The sequence below is a fragment of the Pholis gunnellus genome (assembly GCF_910591455.1).
Source record: "Pholis gunnellus genome assembly, chromosome: 12".
Taxonomy (NCBI): Eukaryota; Metazoa; Chordata; class Actinopteri; order Perciformes; family Pholidae; genus Pholis; species Pholis gunnellus.
In genome coordinates, this window is record NC_136539.1 from 5,492,601 (window position 1) to 5,513,566 (window position 20,966).

General features: G+C 44.0%; 1 protein-coding gene across 1 annotated transcript in view; it reads right to left on the minus strand.

Moving 5' to 3' along the window:
• Positions 1 to 910: 910 nt before the first annotated feature.
• Positions 911 to 20,966, minus strand: part of klf7b (Kruppel like factor 7b) — a gene marked incomplete at its 5' end in the record, with an annotated part of 61,090 nt that continues 41,034 nt past the window's right edge. The window contains 3 exons of the mRNA XM_079169732.1: positions 911 to 1,008; positions 7,279 to 7,402; positions 18,288 to 18,939. Of these exons, the coding sequence (XP_079025858.1) occupies positions 957 to 1,008; positions 7,279 to 7,402; positions 18,288 to 18,939 (828 nt within the window). The 3' untranslated portion in view covers positions 911 to 956. The remainder of the gene's footprint in view (positions 1,009 to 7,278; positions 7,403 to 18,287; positions 18,940 to 20,966) is intronic.

The window sequence follows — 20,966 nt, forward strand, 5'->3', positions numbered from 1 at the left end:
AAGAGAGAAAAAAAGAACAAAGTGTCATTCTTTGCAATAACCACAATAAGAAGAATTATCGTCCTCTAAGTAGAAAAAAAGGGAAGAAAGTGTCGCTGCGCATTTCTGTCAGATGTCCTGCGGAGGCGGCAGGCGTCTCAGTGTAGGTGAGAGATGCAAACACCCACCGGAGGAGAGCCTGAGAGCTGACCGACCAGGCCCCATGGGTGCGCCGAAAAACACCCAGCGTCCGAGCCCTGATTGTCAGCTAAGCTGGAAGTCAATCTGGACAGTCTCTCTCCTGCAGATTGGTTGTTGTTTTCTTCACATAGATTACTGAAGCTGACTGCGGCAGATGATGGTTTCTGAAGTTCCGTGTATGAGAAATATTGAAAAAACAATGAAGAAAGTTGAGTATTTGATTTCAAAAGCCGGTAAAGCACTAACAACTGACTATATGGATATTTAAAGTTTCCCCACTGAACTATCTCCTCACCTAAAGTGTTCATTATGGTTGAAACACACTGACTACAGAGAAAGAAACTAAGCGGCGTAATGTTTTGATCAAGTAAGATAAGTATATGTTGGTTTGGCAGTGTCCAAGCCCCCAGAGCCACACGAGAGCAGCCGGGGTTTACCGGGATGATGCATTCAAAGACGGGTTTGTTGGTCGTTCACTATTGCAAGTGTGTAGTTTTAAAGAAAAAAACAACAATCTAGCTACTCCTCGTTTCCCTCCAGTCGCCGCCTCCAAGGAGAGGGCCGTCGTTGCGTTTGATCTTCGCAGCCCTCTCAGATGGATGCGCCGCCCCGCAGGCGTTATGGCCGCCGGCTGGTTTATGGACGGGGTGAACGAGGCGGGCAGTTGGTAGCTCGAGTGCCCATCCCTCTCTCCTCCTATTTCCTCCTCCTCCTCCTCCTCCTCCTATTTCTCCTCTTGCTTCTTCCACCTTCTCCCTCTCCTTTTCTTTTTGCCCTCAGATGTGCCTCTTCATGTGCAGGGCCAGGTGGTCCGACCGAGAGAAACACCTGCAGAGACAAACGCACGTCAATCCAACACCCTGAATGTGCATGAAACATGCACGGGAAATACAGGAAAAAGGAGACATAGAAACATTTTCAGCTTAAAATGTATTAATGCTTGGAAAGTGAAAAAGAAAACAGAACACAGCAGACAACAATAATTTAAATAACAATAAACAGAAAAGAAAATAGCCTTTATACATCTAAAAGCCTGCTGACAATTAATGAGGTGCAAGAGCACAGTTTGAAAAGATAACCAGAATACATCAGGCAAGTGTTACTGGTCAATGCCCCCCCCTGATATACCCACTGGCTCTGTGTATATCTTGGTAACTCTCCATTATCTCAGGCCCCTTGAACCCCACACCGGCTATGTGTATTTGCTGGAAATGTTCCACACTCCCACTTTACACGTTGGCCCTGCTCGGCTCACTGAACCACTCCATGGCTCTGTGTATAGTACTTGTAAGTCCCATGCCCCCTGAACCCTCCGCCGTGCACTTTGGTTTAAACACAAGTGAACATTTACGCAGTATTTATGTGGAAACATAGACACCCACGGTGTCAGGACTGCGTTGTTGTCACCCTGCGGTTCCCCCTTAGGTTAAACTGTTAGCTCTGTCAGCACTCTTGCCATCGCTGGCACAGTTAGCACTGTTAGCTGCTAGCCATTGGCTCAGACATCATCGTGTGCAGAGCCATGAAAATGGTCATATATTTCCCAGATCTGGGCACAGAAAGGAACAATTGAAGGTATCAGTAGACTGGAGAAGTTTCCATACTACTTGGCACTGGGTTGTTTCGGTCGATACGTTAAAGGTATCGAGTGCCGATACCCGGCCCTACCCGTGATGCACGCACTAGCTACACAAGCTAACTCGCTAATGTGTAACATTAAGACAATGATTAGCTAGTCTCTCAGTCCAGGTTTAGTTACAACTCTGGACTAATGCAAGATGGAAAGCAATGGATCGACACTGACAACAAAATAGCCTACCGATTAGCTTGGCACACTGCATACTCAGTCAAGCCATCGTAAAAAGAATAATTTATTATTGAAAATGTATGACAGAAAATATGGGGGAGTCAGTTTGAATGGGCTTAAATACAGCGGAGATACATATAATAATGGTATTATTTATAATTGTATTGCAGCAGTATAATACACTGAGGTGTCAGGTGTGACCCTGTGGCAGGAGGCCCAATGCAGAATTTTGCAAAGCTAAAAGGTAAGAGAATTATCTCAACATGTATAGGAGAGCTCACGGCTTAACACACAAATGTATGAATGCAGAGAACTGCAGAGATTTTCAACCTCTTCATTTTAAACGACAGTGAATTTCAATAGTCTTACTTCATTATGTCACACCAGTGAAACCCAAACGTAGAGACGAATACGGGCCAATTCAGGCTCAGTGACTTCCTAAATACGACTGAAACACGACCATAAATCACAGCCAGACCTCCACAGCTCTGCAGTCAGTCCTCGAGCTCCGAGTAGAATACTATTGTAGAAACTAATTAGATATGCATCGTGAACAGGGACACTAATGCAGACAGGCTGGCAGTACTCTCTGATGCCGGGCAATTTAACTCAGCAGTGACTGCACCGGGTGGGAGAGAGAGACATAAAACCAGGTGCTGGTTGATGAGTAATATAAGAATCGCAATGTCACGAGCGTTTTAATTTAATTACACTATTAAAGCTGAACATTCCCAATAAAAATGAATCGCAAATGATATGACTAAAGGAGAGGCAAAACAAAATGTGGGCGAGGAGAAAATGAGAAATTAAAAATTCAATTTGCCAGAGGCTTTATTCATTATTAATTAGTCAGGGCTATTCTATGTGTGTGTGTGTGTGTGTGTGTGTGTGTTTAGGCAGGCTATCCAGATGCAAGTAGACGGAGCTCAACACTCAAAAGTACAATAGAAAGTTTTGCACACTGCAGCAAACTCTTCGGTCTCTCAGATGGTTCCTTCTCCTTATATCAGTCTTCAGATCCTGCAGGAAACTTCATTCAGATTTCAGTAATTAGGGTGCAACGTCACATTGAGTTGGAAAATAAAGAAACCGGTTAAATATGTTGAACTCGAGCAAGAAGTTGTCCTCACAGATTCATCTGAAAGCAGATCTTTGACCAGCCTAAAGTCCTGTGCATAAACCTGTGAGTCCAACAAATCTCAGCTGTTTAAGCCTATGACATCATCAGCCTAACTGATGCTGCTGTGCAATGACCAAAAAAGAGAGAGAGCTTAAAACAGTAAATACTGCCCACTAGCTGTAATAATGATAGGTTTCACAACATTACCCACGTGTTACAACCTTTACCGCAACCTTTGTGTGACCAAGTGTTACAGCATTTATCGCAACGATTTCACACCATCCACTACGATAATCACGTGTTGCAACGTCATCCGTGACCATTTCACATGTTAACCACTTGTTATTACGCTAACCGCAACCGCTTCACAACATTAATCACGTGTTACAACTTTAACCGCGACTGTTACACAACGTTACCCATGTTTGACAACGGGAATCGTGTGTTACAACGCTAGCCGCGACCGTTTCACCCAGTAAACCACTTGTTACAACGTTTACCGCGACCGTTTCACAACATTAATTGCGTGTTACAATGTTAACCGCCTTGTCTCACTATGTTAAACACGTGGAAACGTTCTGCGGTATGATACCAGAGGCTTCTGTAAAATATGACGTGTAGGGGTGTCGTACACAGTTTACACAAGTAAAACATTTTTTGCCAACCGAAAATGCTTTTGTGTTTCAGTGTTGACAGCTTCCAGGATATTAGTTAAAAACACAACGTGTGGGCAGAACCCCCTTTGACATTTGAAATTTCACAAGTTTTCAGATTTCAACGTACATGATGTAAGTGTACAGTTGAACTTTGCTCTCATCCCTGTTGTCCGTGATCTAGCGTGGCCATGTGGTACCTACTGTACACCTTCACCAATCTGTGTGTGTGTGGCTGGACAGATGGCCATGCCAGTTACTGTGTCACTGCTGGGGCGTGGAGCAGCCAGACCAGCTGGTACCCCCCCACCCCCCCATACACACACACACTCCTCCTTCCCATTCGCCACTTCCCCTCCTCTAAACTCTCCCTTCTCCTCCTCACTTCTTTTTGTCCTCCACCTCATCACTCCTCCTTCCAGAAACATCGGGGGGTCCCCGCTTGATTAGGCAGGATTAATGACAGACTGCAGTGTGTATGTGTGTGTGTGTGTGTGTGTGCGGGTGTGTTTCCCCAGGAGAAATTGTGTCAGATTGAACAGCCTATCTAATGTTAACCTCTCCATGGCTGCCACTTTTTGCCATTCTCATGGTAATATTTTAGTGGGCTCCACCCACCACAGATGTGTGTGTGTGTGTGTGTACTACTGTAAAGATACATCCTGGTTATGTTAAGCATGTTTCCATTCACTTTGAAATTTGAGCATCAGAAAGCCTCTAGGGCTATCCTGAAGGGATACTGGAAATATGTAAACAAGACTATAGATGCTTTCAGACTGAGTATTTTGAATAGCGGCAGCACGAGGCTGCTGCTATCCACCTTTAATCTCATTACGCAGCTAAATAGAGCCAATTGTAGTTTAAAATAAGGGAAATGTTCAGAAATATGACACGATTATAGGTCTATTCATTTACATGTACTGCCGCCGCTGCTGTGACACGGAGCCGGTTGAAACTCGGCCAAGTTTCCCTTGATGGAGTTTGACCTCAGCCACACTGTTTGGGAAATGGAAACATAGCTTTTGGCCCACTTGTATCCAAACACACATCTCTTCCTGCTCTCTGCTCCGTTAGTTCCAGTTGCCCCAAAGTCTTGTTTGATTGGACTCCTTTTTTGTAAACTGAGTGCAGGAGGAGTACATTTGAAATCATTCAACACTAAGTAGTTCTGTTGCCTAAACGTAACTTCCTGTGGAGAGGAAGTTCATTTTGATAAGACCCTATGCACGCAACCGACGTAAATTGCCACGCCGTCCCTTACCACGTCCAACAGTGTCACTAGGGGAGTTTGTAGAGCGGCATAGTTTGAAGCTTCAGAGCAGTGAGAATGCGTTGGCAGTGATTGGATGTTCCTCACTGAAATGCCCGTCGGAAGTTGTAGTTTTTGTGTACACTGACGCGTACCTCTGGCTTTCAATCGGCAGAAGCTGATATCTTTCTAACGCGGATGTTCATGCTTTGCAGCGATGATTCTATCAGGAGAGTTTCACGAGAACTCCAACTGCGAGTCAGCAACACTGTCAATGCAGAAAACGAACATTTATGCTCAGAAATACCTTCAGTACTTTGATGTACGCAGTTACAATGCATCTTACGCCTGTGTCATTGTTACATCTGGACCTTTAAATGTTTGACTTTGCGTCTTTGCGTTCTGCACGCGTGCGCGTGTGTGTGTCGAGTCTCCGCACACTGCGCTTGTGTGTGAGCCAAGTAGGAGCTAATACAGTCCCAGCTCTCAGCCAGGATTAGAAGCTTCCAGCAGGTTTCTGGAGGGGTTTATGTCTAAAACCCAAACTAGAGGGAACCCGCTACAGCCAATTACACTGTCTCTAGGGCAAACGTGTGTGTGTGTGCGTGTGTGTGTGATGTTCACCAGAAAAGGTAGTGCGGGCACACACACATACAGAGAGTGTATATGTTAAAGTGGAGCTGGCATCTGGTGCCAGTCAATTAGCTGTGACCAGTCTGCCAAGAGCCAGAATCCATTTAACTGCCAGCACAGGGGCATGAGTAAGCACACACACACACACACACACACACTCTACCTCCAGGACCAAACAGAGACGCTGTGACGTCCCTGGCTTTCGTCCACAGGGAGATTTAGTTAGCTTTCCTTTTGAAACACACACCGCATCATCTTTGTTTTCCACCGAGGTCAAACTGCGGCAGACATGAGTGGGTGAAGAACAACGCAGTGATGCAAGATCAAGAAGTCAAATCTTCCACCGCTGGTTGTACAGCATGAATCGAAAGCCAATAAGAAGCAAATAATAAATACATTCCTATGGCTGGCAAATAAGAAAACGTGAATCCATTTTGTATTTAAATTCAACTAAACATTCCTAATCGTTGAATTGAGTTCACCGCAAGCTACATCCTTGAACCTTTATGGTCCAGATAAGAATTCCCTCGAGCTCCTCCTTTCCTCAACTGTCATTAAGAAAATGATCCGGTCTCTTCTACACTTCAAACTAACTCATTTCCAGTGTTTCGTCTCTAAAAGTGAAGGACTTGTATTCCCCGTGAGTAAAGAGAGACTTGAACTGAACTGAAATGCTACCTGAGATGTGTCGAGTGAACGAAAACAAACGTTGTTGTTTGATTCATCATTCGTTGGATCCTTTGTGCCAACTGCCTTTTGCCTCGGATGCATTATCAAGAAATGCACAACAAAAGAAAAATTGTTGCCCATGCGATGATGCAGCCCCCCCCCCCCCCCCCCCCCCCACACACACACACACTATTGATTTAAAGGAGAAGCATGAAAGAGCTACGCAAATGTAAATACGCCTATTTGCCATCTTACCAGATGTCAGTTTGATCGTCTTTCATTTTCCGGGGTGTTCGATGCAGAGACAGGCGATGTGATGTATTTATCCGCTCAGCACAGTCATCTGATTTGTGTCTCACACACACATTCACTAGTTTAATGAGATGTTAGCCAGTCTTCAGCTTTGTACACTTTATTGATATATCTAATATATATATATTATATATATATATAAATACAAGATTGTTCACTGAGTATTTCTGTTTTGAACAATTGGGAACCTAAAACAGGAAATTTTAATACCTGGAAATTGTGATGGGCTAATTTTCTGCAATTTTCTTTAAAGATGATAAATCGAAATGGCCCTTTTTTTTACAGCAGACATTTTGACTTGCAATACAAGGACCTAGACGTCCTTCATTTGAATATTTACACCTGATCTTTTTCTGTTGTCATGGCTCAAAATATTTCCTGAGAAAAAAGAGTATTTCCAATTAAAATCGGTATTTGCAGCCCGGAATGTTGACAAAAACCTCCTGAAAATGTGATGCGCTGGCTGAACCCCATTCTAATGTCCCCGTTTCAGAGACTTGACAGGAGATCACCCTTTCTTTGGGTTTCAGACTTCTACTCGTGGGGACAAAACGCAGGTTAAACAGAGGTCCTCGACGTGCTGCGAATGTTAAGTTCACTGTGTGTGCGTTGAAGTGTTTGTGTCCAGCGGATGCCGGCGTGGGAGTGTTTGTACCTGTCGCAGTGGTTGCACTTGAATGGCTTGGCTCCGGTGTGTTTGCGGTAGTGTCGCGTCAACTCGTCGCTGCGGGCGAAACGCCAGTCGCAGCCCTCCCATGAGCACTTATAGGGCTTCTCACCTGTGATAGAGAGAGAGAGAGAGGGAGGGAGAGAGAGGGAGAGGGAGGGAGAGGGAGAGGGAGAGGGAGGGAGAGGGAGAGGGAGGGAGAGAGAGGGTGTCACATTTTATTAAAATTTCTACATCTAATTTCACACATTTAATCTACAGCTGTTCACTAATATATAGGTAACCACCCTTTGCTTTTTCCAGACCCAAATACACACACACACTAACACGCCTACACACACACACACACACACACACACACACACACACACACCCAGGGGCCCGGCAGGCAGGCCAGTTTAAACACAACAGCCATTTCAATGAGCCAATACACTCAATTAGCTGTAAATGAAGTCTTTCAGCACTGCGGCGTGTTAATTCATAATCCTAAATTCACCCTGAAATGAATCTCGCTCCCCCCCTACACCCACACGCATAGACACACACACACACACACACACACACCCTGAGGTGGTGGGATCTGAAAATGTAAATGAAGTTTCATCCCCCACTTCACCAGATGGGAGGAGAGATGCTCTATTGTTCTCAGCCTGTAGTTATCTCTCCACGATAGAAAGCCTTCCAGCTGTGTGTGTGTGTGTGTAGTGTGTGTGTAGTGTGTAGTGTGTAGTGTGAGCAGACTGTCTTCAGATGGGACGTGATGATGTCGGACTGCCTGTATGAGACTGGGTTTCTCGCTGTGAGCAGATAATTCAGAAAATCAAATAGCATCCCAAAACGTAAAAGTACAACTAAAATGACAAAAGCAAAAAACAAATGTCATTTTAATTTAATGAAAGCTTGAGATAAGTTGAATTAAAGCTGCTGCAATGACTTTTCAATGGGTTGTTAAGTCTCAGTTTAATACTGATGCCTCTGTACTACCTGCAGAAGATTGTCTATTTCTATATGGTTGGTCTTAATGCACAGGCTCCGATTCCACGTAAAGTCAGACCAAACCATTTCTGGCACGAAGACCAGAAGAGCATGTGTTCATATTTACACAAGCAAAGATGGGCAGGGAGCTGTACTTTTAAAATCTGTTATATTTGGTGGTGATGGCTGATGCTGGGGCAGGATGTCAGCAAAGAGAAAAAGCTTAAAAAGGGACAGTGATAGAGAACGGGCGAAAACAAGAGGCGACCTTTGGTCGGACACTCAAGTAAATAAATGAACATTAACAATACTTATCAGATCAAATGAATATATGTTTAAGGCCCACGACTCATCGACGCAGTCGCCTCATTGAAATGAACATACATGGATGGATTTCTAACCAAGCTATTTAAATCAATAAATAAATGTCCCATTATAGGAATACTGATGAAGACGAAACACATTTCTCCACTGCACACTCTCAAACTGGCCAAACCTAAATGCAGACCCCCGGTGTCAGAGCCGGTGTGTGTGTGAGAGAACTGGGGGGTGCTAACTATAATCGGGGTCTTAATGACTCTTGATGGGGAGTAACACAGCAGTTTACAGTCAGTTAGCCAGATGTCCTGCAGGTCCCTCCACCCTCATCACAGCACACACCAGCCTCCCAAAGAAGGAGACGAATACACACACGCGACAGGCCAAAAACAAAGTGGAACAACGGTGAAAACAATTCACAATATGGTGGAAACGATGATTGGATACTAAAGGATGTTTTCACTGGTATGTTGGCTTTTAATCAGGGTTTTGGAATTAAAACAGTGAACCTGGTTCCAGATGTCTGCATTGCACCCACATCTTGATTTTTAATAGATTCAAATCGGTCTGGTGTCGAGCTCACTGATATGCAAAAAAACAACCAGGAAGAACAATTCATCATCTTCCTGCGTCTGAACAAGGGGAAACCTCAACATATTATAACTTATAGCTTTTTGTCATGATTACTTTCACATAGATTATGATTATGTGGTGAAAAAACATAATTTATTTAATGTCAATTTGTAATGTTATGTTTTTGGAGCTTCCGCACTGCGAATAAAAGCCTCATCCAATGATGAGGTGCGGAACTGACATATTCTAAACATACACTATAGTGTCCAACAAAAGCAGACCAGATCCACGCCTTCTGTTCTTACATTTCACAATAAAAGCCCTGTACTGGGTAACTCATAGCATTTCACTAAAAGGACACTCAATGAAATAGCTGACAGGAGCTAATTCTGTACAACAGTTTACCTCAGACAGACCGGCTGCTCTGGGTCAATGGGATCTGGGTAGTTGGTAGTCTACCTGCGCAGATCTATTCAAACCTTTAATTGAAAAACCGTTGCAGATTCCACTGCCGGTTTTGGCCGTATAGTAATAGTTTTGATGCAAAATGTATTTCTCATTTTCATTGTAGTTTTGTATATTTGTATATTTGTCACGGCCCCGATGTGTGAAGGCCTTAAAAGAGAGCAGTTACTGCTGCTTTTACAAATGATGTGATCTTATTACACCTTCTTGAAAGTGTTCTAGTGCTAGTCGATTAAAAATACATTTCAATGCATGAGTTTGTTTTTCTGAACTGTAATTGCCTCGATTCCCCGTCTTGAATCGTGGGGTCAGAATGACGGAAGCTGTAGAAAGCATACCTTCACATGGACCGATGTCTGACAGCGAGGTGATGCAACGGCAAGTAAAAAGACGATGTGCTACAGGAACATCCGGCCGCTTTATTTCCCCCCAGTTCCTGTGTAACTTTGATCGGTGTCGTCTTTCTTCCACAGACACAACGTGACGAGGTGACGCAGTTGTTCTCGGACTAAATGAATCCCAGATCGTGAGCGGTGCCCTCCCGCATTTGCATATTCAAATGATCTAGTCAAATCTCGTGCCGTCGGTTGCTGATTTTTTCAAAAGGGATCTGGGTTTTGTTTCAGTCTCAACAATGTGCATTTTGGGAGATAGGAATCCCTCTGTCATCTAGTCTATACTTAATACCAAGATAGCAAATATCAAGTATCCTTTCTTCCACGCTAGCTTCTGTTGCACTTGCTTTTGTAATTAATTGGGTTTTGTCATTAAGGGTTACTTTCATACTGACATATGCTCTTTAAGGTGTTCTATCCATATTCTAGCTAAATTAGCATTAGTATAGCCATAACGTCGGTTGGGGCTGAAGACTACAAGTCAGAAAATAAAAGAAATCTGGGCGAGTGGAGCAATGAACTGAATGATGAAATTGAGTAACAGAAGAGTTTAAAATGTCATGAAAACTTGCACTAGTGAACTCACCTGACCTCTGCAGTACACTCCTCAACTCTGCAGGATGCTACATTAGCCTCTACTAGCATAACACACCTGAAACTCATGCTTTGTCTCAATTTCGAATACTTCTGTTACACTTAAGTACACTGTGTACATGATGTACTTAATTGGGTAGTGCGTGAATCTCCGCAGGGTAGTGTTGTGCACTTTCCATCAATAAAGACCTTTTCTTCTTCGTCTTTGTAACGGCATATTGTAACCGGACAGAGCATTATCGCGAAGCATTTGACCACGATTGTCGGCCGCCACAATATCTGCTGGCCTGTTTGCTCACTTAACAAATGTGTTAACTGTATTCTGGAGTTCACCGGAGCTGCAGCTTCCTCGGCTGCCTTTTTCACAAGTTTGGTGGTCCCTCCCTTTCCGCTGTATGTAGCCAAGATGGCGGCCGTTTAGGGTGAGAAGTTATGACCGTTATGAGAAGGTTTTGAATTAGAAGATGAATTCGTGGAATAAAAAAAAGAAATTCCAAGGTTTTGTTTTATTCATATCTATTTTTTAAACTGTCCAGCATGATTCTGACTGTTTTAGAAGTGCATGGTGCGCTGTATGAAAGCCTCATCGTAGACTATGAAAGCCTTAATGGGTTGTTACTAAGGGTGCATCAGCTGCAGTGTTGAAGGCTTTGTATCAGCCCACGATAATAGGAAAGAAGAGATCTAATGACCGATATGGCCACAAGGTGTTTGTGATGACCGCAAAGTATGAGAAAAAACAGATGTAAGTGAGTCAGATGTGATCACTCAACAGGGCAGCTGCAGAGGATGGATTTGGTGGAAAACCCCAGGGGGGGGGGGGGGACTTAGAACAAGCTGGAGAGACTTCATCTGTCAGCATGTGTCGGGCCCCCCAGGAGGAACTGGAGGAACTTGCTGGAGGAAGTGTTTGGGCAGCTCTACAGTACACACCCTATAGTCACTATGACTATAGTTATCCAACTCTAGTCCAACAGACACTATACTTACAAACTATACAATAAAAGCCTTTTTTTCTTCTCTCTTTCACTTAGATATGTCTGAGCAAGGATATTCTACAGTTTACAAAATAAACTTTAAGTATAGTATAGATAAAGAGTCTACTGAACTTGATTTGAGAAAAATTAAAGCCAAATATACATACATTTCTGGAACTAAAACATGTATTGCTGCAGTCTACTAGAGTGATATCGACCTGACGATGTTCCCGTTAGTCAGGTTCTAATGGCAGAAGATGTAGCCGTTTCTCCACTCTCCTTACTTCTAATTCACATCAACCAAGGTTGTTCAACAAGATGAATCAAGACGGGAGAGCGAACAAGACTCAGATTTACATTTAGTTCTGTTAAGAAGCAAAAACCCCCATGTTGCATCCTCAGCAGCAGCAGTATCAGAATGTGTGAATCCTCCTACTCACTCCACAGAGTCCTCCTCGCTCAGACTGAATACAGGACCAATACTTTCAATATGCATTAGCAAACCACTTGGCAGCTTATCCTGTTGGAGAAATGTTACACTCTCAACCTGCACGTGTGTGTGTGTGTGTGTGCGTGTGTGTGTGTGTGTGTTTGTGTGTGTGATATGGGGTATGAGTGGGGGCCGCAGGTGCCAGACAGGCGGCCGTTTCACACCCGTCTTCTGTAATTGGCCAGAGCGCCCCATCTTCCTTCAATAGGACCCCCGCACCCCCCCCTAAAACACACACCCACATACATGATATAACACACACACACACACACACACACACAGTTGGAGGAATGAAGCAAGGCCAGCTCGGGCCCGACGCCACAGCAACCATGACGCCAGCCAATTATAGCACGGCAAGGCAAGGATGCGTGGTAAAGTCACCTAGCAACTGAGAGAAAGAGAGAAGGGGGGGAGGGGGGTTCGAGAGAGAGCGAGAGAGAGAGAGAGAGAGAGAGAGATTAACAGGCATGGACAATCAACCAGCCACCATCCAATTATGGAGGAGGGTGATGCAGTTGCTTGGCAACCTAAACTGAATGAGAAAATGGAGAGAGAGAGAGCTCAGGTTGGAGGATGGACCCAGTGGGTGAAGAGGAGTACAGAGGTGTGTGTGTGTGTGTGTGTGGAGGTCTGGGGTTACAGCAGGGGCTTTCCTGAATCCACATGAGGCTGGGAGAGGGGGGGGGGCGAGGTCTTGGGAAGTCAGACTCAAGTGGATTGTTTTTTTTTCACGTTTGAACCTGTGAACTACACATCCCACGATTGTACTTTACATCACAGTGAGACATTTTGCAAACCGTGTGTGAAATTTGAATGTTTTTTGTTGTTGAAACTCGCTTCAATTACACAAACCTGTCGAAGTGAACGCAAAGCGACATGATCTTTGTGAGGTTATGCAGTGCAGACTTTTCATCTGTATGTGCAGCTAATCTTCATGTTCATAAGAAAAAGAAAATTATTGCAGACTTGTTCTCTAATGAGTGATTATGCAACTCAACACACGTTTCAGCAGTGTGCTAATTGATTTGAATACCAAATAGAAAATAATGGAAACAAGTGAATAGAAAACTATTTATGTGAAAAAATCTAACTGGATAAAAACGTCGATATTTGTTGGTAGAATGAAATGAAACGGATTGCTATACAAATCAATCGTGCCTGTCAAACATTACATGTCAGAGAAGGCCTTTAAATGTCCTCCAACACTGAATTGTGAGAGGTTTCAACCTTATGGTGTTAAAACGTGTCCCAGTACAAATATTTGTTGATGTGCAGCCAACTGAGGGATTTGGAGAATATTACTCAGATTTCAGTTTGCTCATTGTTTTACATGGACATTCTTTTCTAGACATGGTTCAACTGTTCGATGAAGTTTTATGTAGATAAAGATCTGTTTGTCACAAGCTGCTTTATAGTTTCCATTATCCGTAAGGAGCTAAATTGTAAATTCATCATGAATAGTGCAGTAAACAGCTATTATTAAAGATATAGTGGAGTTTTGTCTCCCTGAGCAGTGAATGAAGTCACCGTCCCTCTGTGTGTGTTGTACCCCCAGCTTCTTTCCGGCCGTGCGTGCATGTTAGTGCATGTGAGTGCCAGTCATATATTGTATATAAGACGCCTCAAGTTCGGCATTTTGGCCGTCGCCATCTTGGTTTTTTTCCAACCAGTAAACGTAAATGACCATATTTGGACTGTGGAGGAGTGACGCCATGGTAGAGAAGCATACGTCTCTGGTAGCAACCGCATCACAAGTTAGCCCTGCCCTAAAGCATTTATGGTCTGTTTGACTCTAAATGGACCATCATTTACTAAATGAACATCATGCTGTATTGAAGAAGACTTGAAACTAGAGACCATAAACTCATGTTTACAATGTTTAATGAGGGAATAAATAAAAAATAAAGAGTCATTTTCTCATAGACTTCTATACAATCTGTCTTTTTTTTGGAACGAGAGGAGTCGCCCCCTGCTGGCCAGTAGAGAGAATGAAGGTTTAAGGCACTTCCACATTGGCTTGGAGTTTGTCGCCTGGCTAGCTAATGGCCGCCTCTATGCACTGCGCTCATACAGCAGTTACCGTTAAACGTGTGTTCTGACCCAAGGTGTCATCACTGTTGCTGTTGTTTGCACCGTTTACGTCGCCGGCTAATGAGAACCATGTTGAGGCAACCCCCTTAATCATAGATATGCTCTAAATTTGAAATGATGTATTTTTAAACCTATTCGAAATTGGCTTTCACAAAAGAAGGATAAACAGCTTTTACACGTCTACACATAATGAGGACTCAATGTAGGGATTGTATTGAACCATTAACCCTGTATTGTGTATTCTACCACAATACTATCACACACTGGCTGATAGGTGAGTGTCTATTTGGTTGTTTTGTTTTCTTCTGTGTTGTGTGGGTTTCCACCCTGTCTCTCTTGGTGCTTCACTATTCTAAACATGTCTCTGCTATATTCATTCTGTTTTGTCTCTGATTATTCACACATCATCATCCGACAGCAGCAACGTGTATTTGAGCTGTAGTTTACATCCAAATATTGTATCAGGCATGATTTGCAATTTTAAAGAAAAAGTGCTTCCTGAGTTGATGCCCATTTCATTAGGTATAGTCGAGACAAATGCTCTTACACACTGCTCATCTATTCTGCTATCTCTGGTGCCAAGTATGTATTTAAGTATATCGTTTTGGACTACAGCTTGAATAACAAGGATACGATTATTCGTCATCCAGTGTTTTTAGAGATAAAGCCGGATCCGAGAGAGTGAAACAAACAAACAAGTGGAGAACCAGAAGAAACCCTGGCTCCGACTCAGAACAGCTCTGACTGGGTACTTCAGAGATTTAATGTATTCATTTGAACATCTATTAACATAACAACTTTCTCTAATTAAACATTTTTTAATAAGAAAATCCGCTTCCCGTCAAAGCTGCAACTCAGAGAAATAGTTTTGAACACGATTACCGACGTTATGTGGAATCGCTGCACATGTGCAGTAGAACTCCTGACAGGGTTCACCATAATGATTGGTTTCCAATGGCCTCTGGTGTGCACTATGTGACAGTAAGTGTATTGATGCTGTGCAGGCTTTCTGCGTTTGCTCCTCCCTGTACTCTCTGCTACGCTAATCCCTCCCTACATGTATGTTCAATGATTTATGGTCATAATAACCCAAAAAGAGGATTAAGCTAATTAAACCACAGTGCTGTGCTTGTAGTGAACACACCGGGAGGGAATACGCCGCCCCCACATTTATACCACACACACACACACACACACACACACACACACACACACACACACACACACACACACACACACACACACATTGAAGAAGCAGCAGTGTCTCCAGGGTGTCTTTTTTGCCTTCAGTGAATGATAGTGCCTTTAAAAGCTCATCGTTGGATAGCATGACTCGACTGTAGAATCACCAGAAGAGATACTGCAGCTAGCGGCCAGGCTAACAGATATCTAGCCGCTCCATTCTGGATTAGCTATAATAAAGCCCCAGCCCTGGGTTCCCGAGGCTATGCTAGGTGCTACCCCGGAATGTAATGCTATACTTAAAGCAAAGCAATGGTCACTGGGATCATATAAGCATGTAACACGCTGGATTAATGATGCCAAGGTTGCCCGTATTAATACAGTAGGGGGTCTGCAGGCTATGTACTGTAATCCTGATGAACACCAAGGAAAGTGCTAACACTAGATGATGACAACCGGAGGCCATGAACCACTTCAGATACTGTAAATGTTGCTGTGGCTAACGCTAAAGGTAAATAATGCTAGCTCCGAGTGGTGCAAGTCTGCACCGGCCTCATGCTGCAGATAAGTGATGGCTGAAAGATGTCCAATCCAGAATGCATTTTGACATGAAAACGATGTATATGTACAAACCGATGGTACACTGTTTCCTATCACTTTAAAAGTAGTGATATACTGTAAATCGTATGTCAAAACAAACTCCAATTTGAATACATCTAAATGTATTTTCGGACAAAAAATGATTTTAGTTTCTATTCCAAGGTTGTATTTTTGTGATTTTGCACAGCAATGAATCAATGTAGATTTTGGTTACCACCTAAAATTGCTAAATCACTCCGAAAGGTCATGTGTAGCCAGACAACAGCAGCACCTTAGAACACAGCCCCTTCATTGATTGTCAGTGTGGGTGCTGACACAGCAGGCTACAGCTAAAAACACTGGGTAACTTAAAGAAAATTTGAACCCGGCTCCGCTTTTGCCGTAATCCAAAGCAATGTCACCGGGAAAGGTGCTGCCAAATGTGTGCTAGAACAAAGAAGAAGTGATGTGCAGATTTAGCAAAAAAGTCTATTTAACTGCTGATCTTCGCCACTCTTGAAAATCTGACTGACTTTGTGATAACTTTTCAGAGTTGTGAAATCCTTCCTCATAATATTGTAAAAGACTGTGGCATTGTTTTTACATCTGATTAGCCTTCAAACTGATCAACAGTACCTCACCAGTGCCTGACCCAACAAAGGCCTCACTATTGCAGCCTTTTAAAACCTTGAGTTCGGCTTTTCGGGTGACCTGTCAATCACAAGTTAGCCCCGCCCTAAAGCATACCCTGGTTTATGGTCTGTTTGACTCTAAATGCACCATCATTTACTAAATGAACATCATGCTGCATTAAAGAAGACTTGAAACTAGAGGTTGAGACCATAAACTGATTTTCTCATTGACTTCTATACAATTAGACTTCTATTTACAACCAGTGGAGTCGAAATTAGAAAGAATGCAAGTTTCAGGCACATCTGCATGGCTTCCCTTTTTAAACCCGGAGGTTGCCACCTGGTCTGAACACCTGGTTCGTCTCTTTTTATTTTTCTGTGGATTTTTCTGTTTACTGGTGAAATCTGTTGAAAGTCAGAACATTTTTCCATTTTCTGTATGTCAAACAAGATCTTCTTTTGTCCATAGACTTAATTGTGGAATTGATTGAATGGTTTTGTTTCAATGTGTTATGAGTGATAACTCATTCCGAAAATGTCAACAGGTTGTTCCTTATCGACCTCGCAACCTTCTTACATTGACGGATGTAAACTTAAGCTCAGGTGATTTAGGGCTGTGCAAACTCAAGCAAATCAGGAATTTATCTGCATTAGTCAAATCCGTCTTCACTCATGAGTCTCCTTCATCAACTGAGAGCTCGTCTCCACATGCACTTTGGAGAACTTGTGGCAAACAGCCCCCGGACACATCAGCCTGCTGTCTGTTCTCTCTGAGGGTCACTGAGAGGGCAGCTGTAGTTAGCAGCTAAAGCTCCGTGTCAGACCCAGTTGGACACGGCTGAATTACCAATGTCATTTACTACCAGTCTATCACTCATCAGGCAATTACTGTGGCAGGGCCTTTTGGCCCTGAGCTGGGATCAAGACGCATGAGGAAATATATAAAATCTAGACGATCACCAGAGAAGCAGAAGAAGATGAGACGAGGTCATAATCTCTCCTAAACAACTACCCCAAGGGCGGTTGCATGGACATGAGCTGATGCACAATCCTACTCTTAGCGGATTTCTCCTCAAATCAAACAGACATTCTCAAAGCTCCTCAAAGTTCCCAATTTTCTCCACCCACCTGCTTGGTACAGATAGAAAATATTACATAGAAAATGTTGGATATTCGCAGCTGTCCCGCACGGAACTTTGCGAAGGGTCGTTTCTGATGGTGTGATGTCATTTTGGCCATGCAGATGCTCGCAACCCTCGCAGATATCGGCAATCATTATTCGTCTGAGGTCTGAGAACATTATTGAAAGTACTGCATCTGGTAGTGCTGAAACCACAGTGCTGGTGGTCGTAGTGTAGTTGTGTTGGTTCTGAACTGCCACACATTGGGTTGAACTGGAACATAGACCAAATGACTGCTTAACTTCAAGTGTGTTAACAGTGCAGGACTTGTAGTCACTTCTATAAACAGTCCCCTTATTTTAGGGCACAGCAAGTAAACGGAGAAGTTGTATAACCTCTAATGAGGTCATCATTTTCAAGCTTTGCCAAGTCTCACTGTCATTGGAATCTGACTCCCATTTCGTTCAAGCAATTTGTGAACACAGCCCAAAGACAGATCACAAATGATTGTTACTCGCAAATTAAAATGAGCGAGAGGACAAGGTCCTCCCAAGTGCTGGACTACAGAACAAAGGTAATTGTAATGAAAGTAATGAAGGTCTTACCTGTGTGAGTCCTCTGGTGTGCCTTCAGATGGGAGCTCTTGGTGTAAACCTTCCTGCAGCCATTAAACTGGCACCGGTGGACTCTCTTTTTGTTCTCTGGTACGTCTCCTCCCAGACTTCCTCCTCCTCCCTGCTCACCGTCACTGAGGGCTCCTCCTCGGCTCGGCGGCGACGGTAATGCTCGCGCTGCCACCAGTTTGGCCGCCCCCAACCCTACCTTCTTGGCCACAAATTTGAGCGTTAGCGTACCGTCCGCCGTCGCGGTCAGTGTTTGTGTGGATTTGATGAGGTGGCGGCCGAGCTCTGGTGACGATGGCGGTGTTAGGGACGTAACAGCAGCGCTGAGCTGTGCGGCACTGACTCCTGCCAGGACTTGGTCCTTTGGTGTGAGGATTTCAGTCACTATCTCTGCTTGGGTCTTGCTGGAGTTGGGCACCTGGAGGATTTTGGCCTGGACCTTGGGGAGAGATACCAGTAGTGGAGGCGGGCTGGGTTGGTCAGGGAGGCTGGGGAGGAGGGGATCCATCAGGTCCTCATCACTGTCTCCCCCCTGCATGAAGGTAGGCGTTAAGAGACCGTCCAGCTCCTCATCAAAGAGCTCTGAGAGTCGCTTGGGCTCCGTCTGTAGGTATCGCTCCAACTCTAGACATGTCTGCAAGAACAAGAAGCACATGGACCCAGAGTCAGACATAAATATTAAACCTGTTGGTTAAGTAAGTGTCTCTCACAACTCCAGTCACGCCATTCACATATGTAAGATGCTGTGGATGCAATATCACTTCATCATGTTATTTATCAGCTCATTTACGTTACACAGGAACAACAACACGTGTCAGTCTCTACCCGATCGGTACTGCGCATGTGTAACTTCTTAACAGAGAGAAGACAGAAGCAAGATGGCTCACTCGTTAGCTACTTCCATCATCAGCTCCGGAAAAAAAGGTCACTGCATTAAATTGGTACTCTGTATCAGCCGATATGTAAATTCAGGCATCAAGAAGGAAAAATTGGTATCGGAACATCAAAACTCTGCAGATAACTTTTAGGTCACAGTCATGGTGGTTGAACAACCGACCAATGCATTTGTGAAGATAGTCTTGCCTTAAATATTCAGGGTTTTTCTCTAGACTGCAGCCTGTTCACAGACCCTGTTTACTCGTAACTTGTACATTAAAATGCCGACTGCAGGCTTTATAATTCTCTGCAGCTGTTGACCATGTCACCTGGCACATGGCAGTCCTGAGAGAGGAGGGATTTAGCCTGTGATTGATTGCTGCTGCCTGGCCGAGCTCTCCGGAGCCCTGAACTGTGGAAGCCTTGCCTCTTTCCCTCCGCTCACCCAAATCAACCAGCCATGGAAGTTATATCGCAAGATAGAGGAAGGTATGAGAACGGGACGACGGAGGGAAAGTCAAACAAAGAAACAAAGGGGAAAGAAGGAAGATAAGGACAGAGAAACAAGGAAACATAAGCAAGTATTTCTAGAATTGGGTCTTCAACTATACGGTTCCAGGTTATGGCAGCAGCGCAGCATCACCACAGCTGTTGGTCTGCTGGGGCTTCAATCCCGCGGTCAAGGGCACCGGGCCACATTACCTCCAGGGATTTCAACCAGAAACCTTTAAGGGTCACTAACCTACTTTTCTAAACTAAAGGCTGCAGCTCAGCTCTCTGAGCTTCTGTGTTTTCTGTAATCCCTGTTCCCCTTTCACTTGAACTACCAGTTGCACTTTTGACGCAGTGTACAGCTGTTACAGCTGTTACAGCTGATGATAATAAAGAAAGCTGTGTGATCCAAAATGTAAACTAAAACCAAGCCTTATTAAATGCTACTATATGGGTAAAAAGAGCGCCTGTGACACTTAAGATTGTTTTACATCGCAAACAGATGCAAACCAGATGGTGGGACATCAGATTTCAGAGCAGCAGTGCTAGTAATTACAGAATTTAACTGTTAAAAAATAAGCAAATGAATGTGACGATCAGACATAGTTACATTTTCAGTTTCTTTTTGTCAGGAAAGAGAGAGAGAGAGAGAGAGAGAGAGAGACAGAGAGACAGAGAGAGAGAAAGAGACAGAGAGGGAGAGAGAGAGAGAGACAGAGAGACAGAGAGACAGAGAGACAGAGAGGGAGAGAGAGAGAGAGACAGAGAGACAGAGAGAGCGAGGGAGAGAGACAGAGACAGAGAGACAGAGAGACAGAGACAGAGAGAGAGACAGAGAGACAGAGAGACAGAGACAGAGAGAGAGACAGAGAGACAGAGAGACAGAGAGACAGAGAGACAGAGAGAGAGAGGGAGACAGAGAGAGACAGACAGAGAGAGACAGAGAGAGAGAGAGAGACAGAGAGAGACAGACAGAGACAGACAGAGAGAGACAGAGACAGAGAGACAGAGAGAGACAGAGAGGGAGAGAGACAGAGCGACAGAGAGAGAGAGAGAGACAGAGAGGGAGAGAGACAGAGCGACAGAGACAGAGAGACAGAGAGACAGAGAGACAGAGACAGAGAGACAGAGAGAGAGACAGAGACAGAGACAGAGAGACAGAGAGAGAGGGAGGGAAAAGTCAGCCCACTCCACAGCCCAGTAACTGTCCACTCAGCACTTTCTTGCAAGCTACCTGGCTCGAGCTCCATCCTGCAGCATACTGACTTTACTACGCCTACTTGGAATTGAATT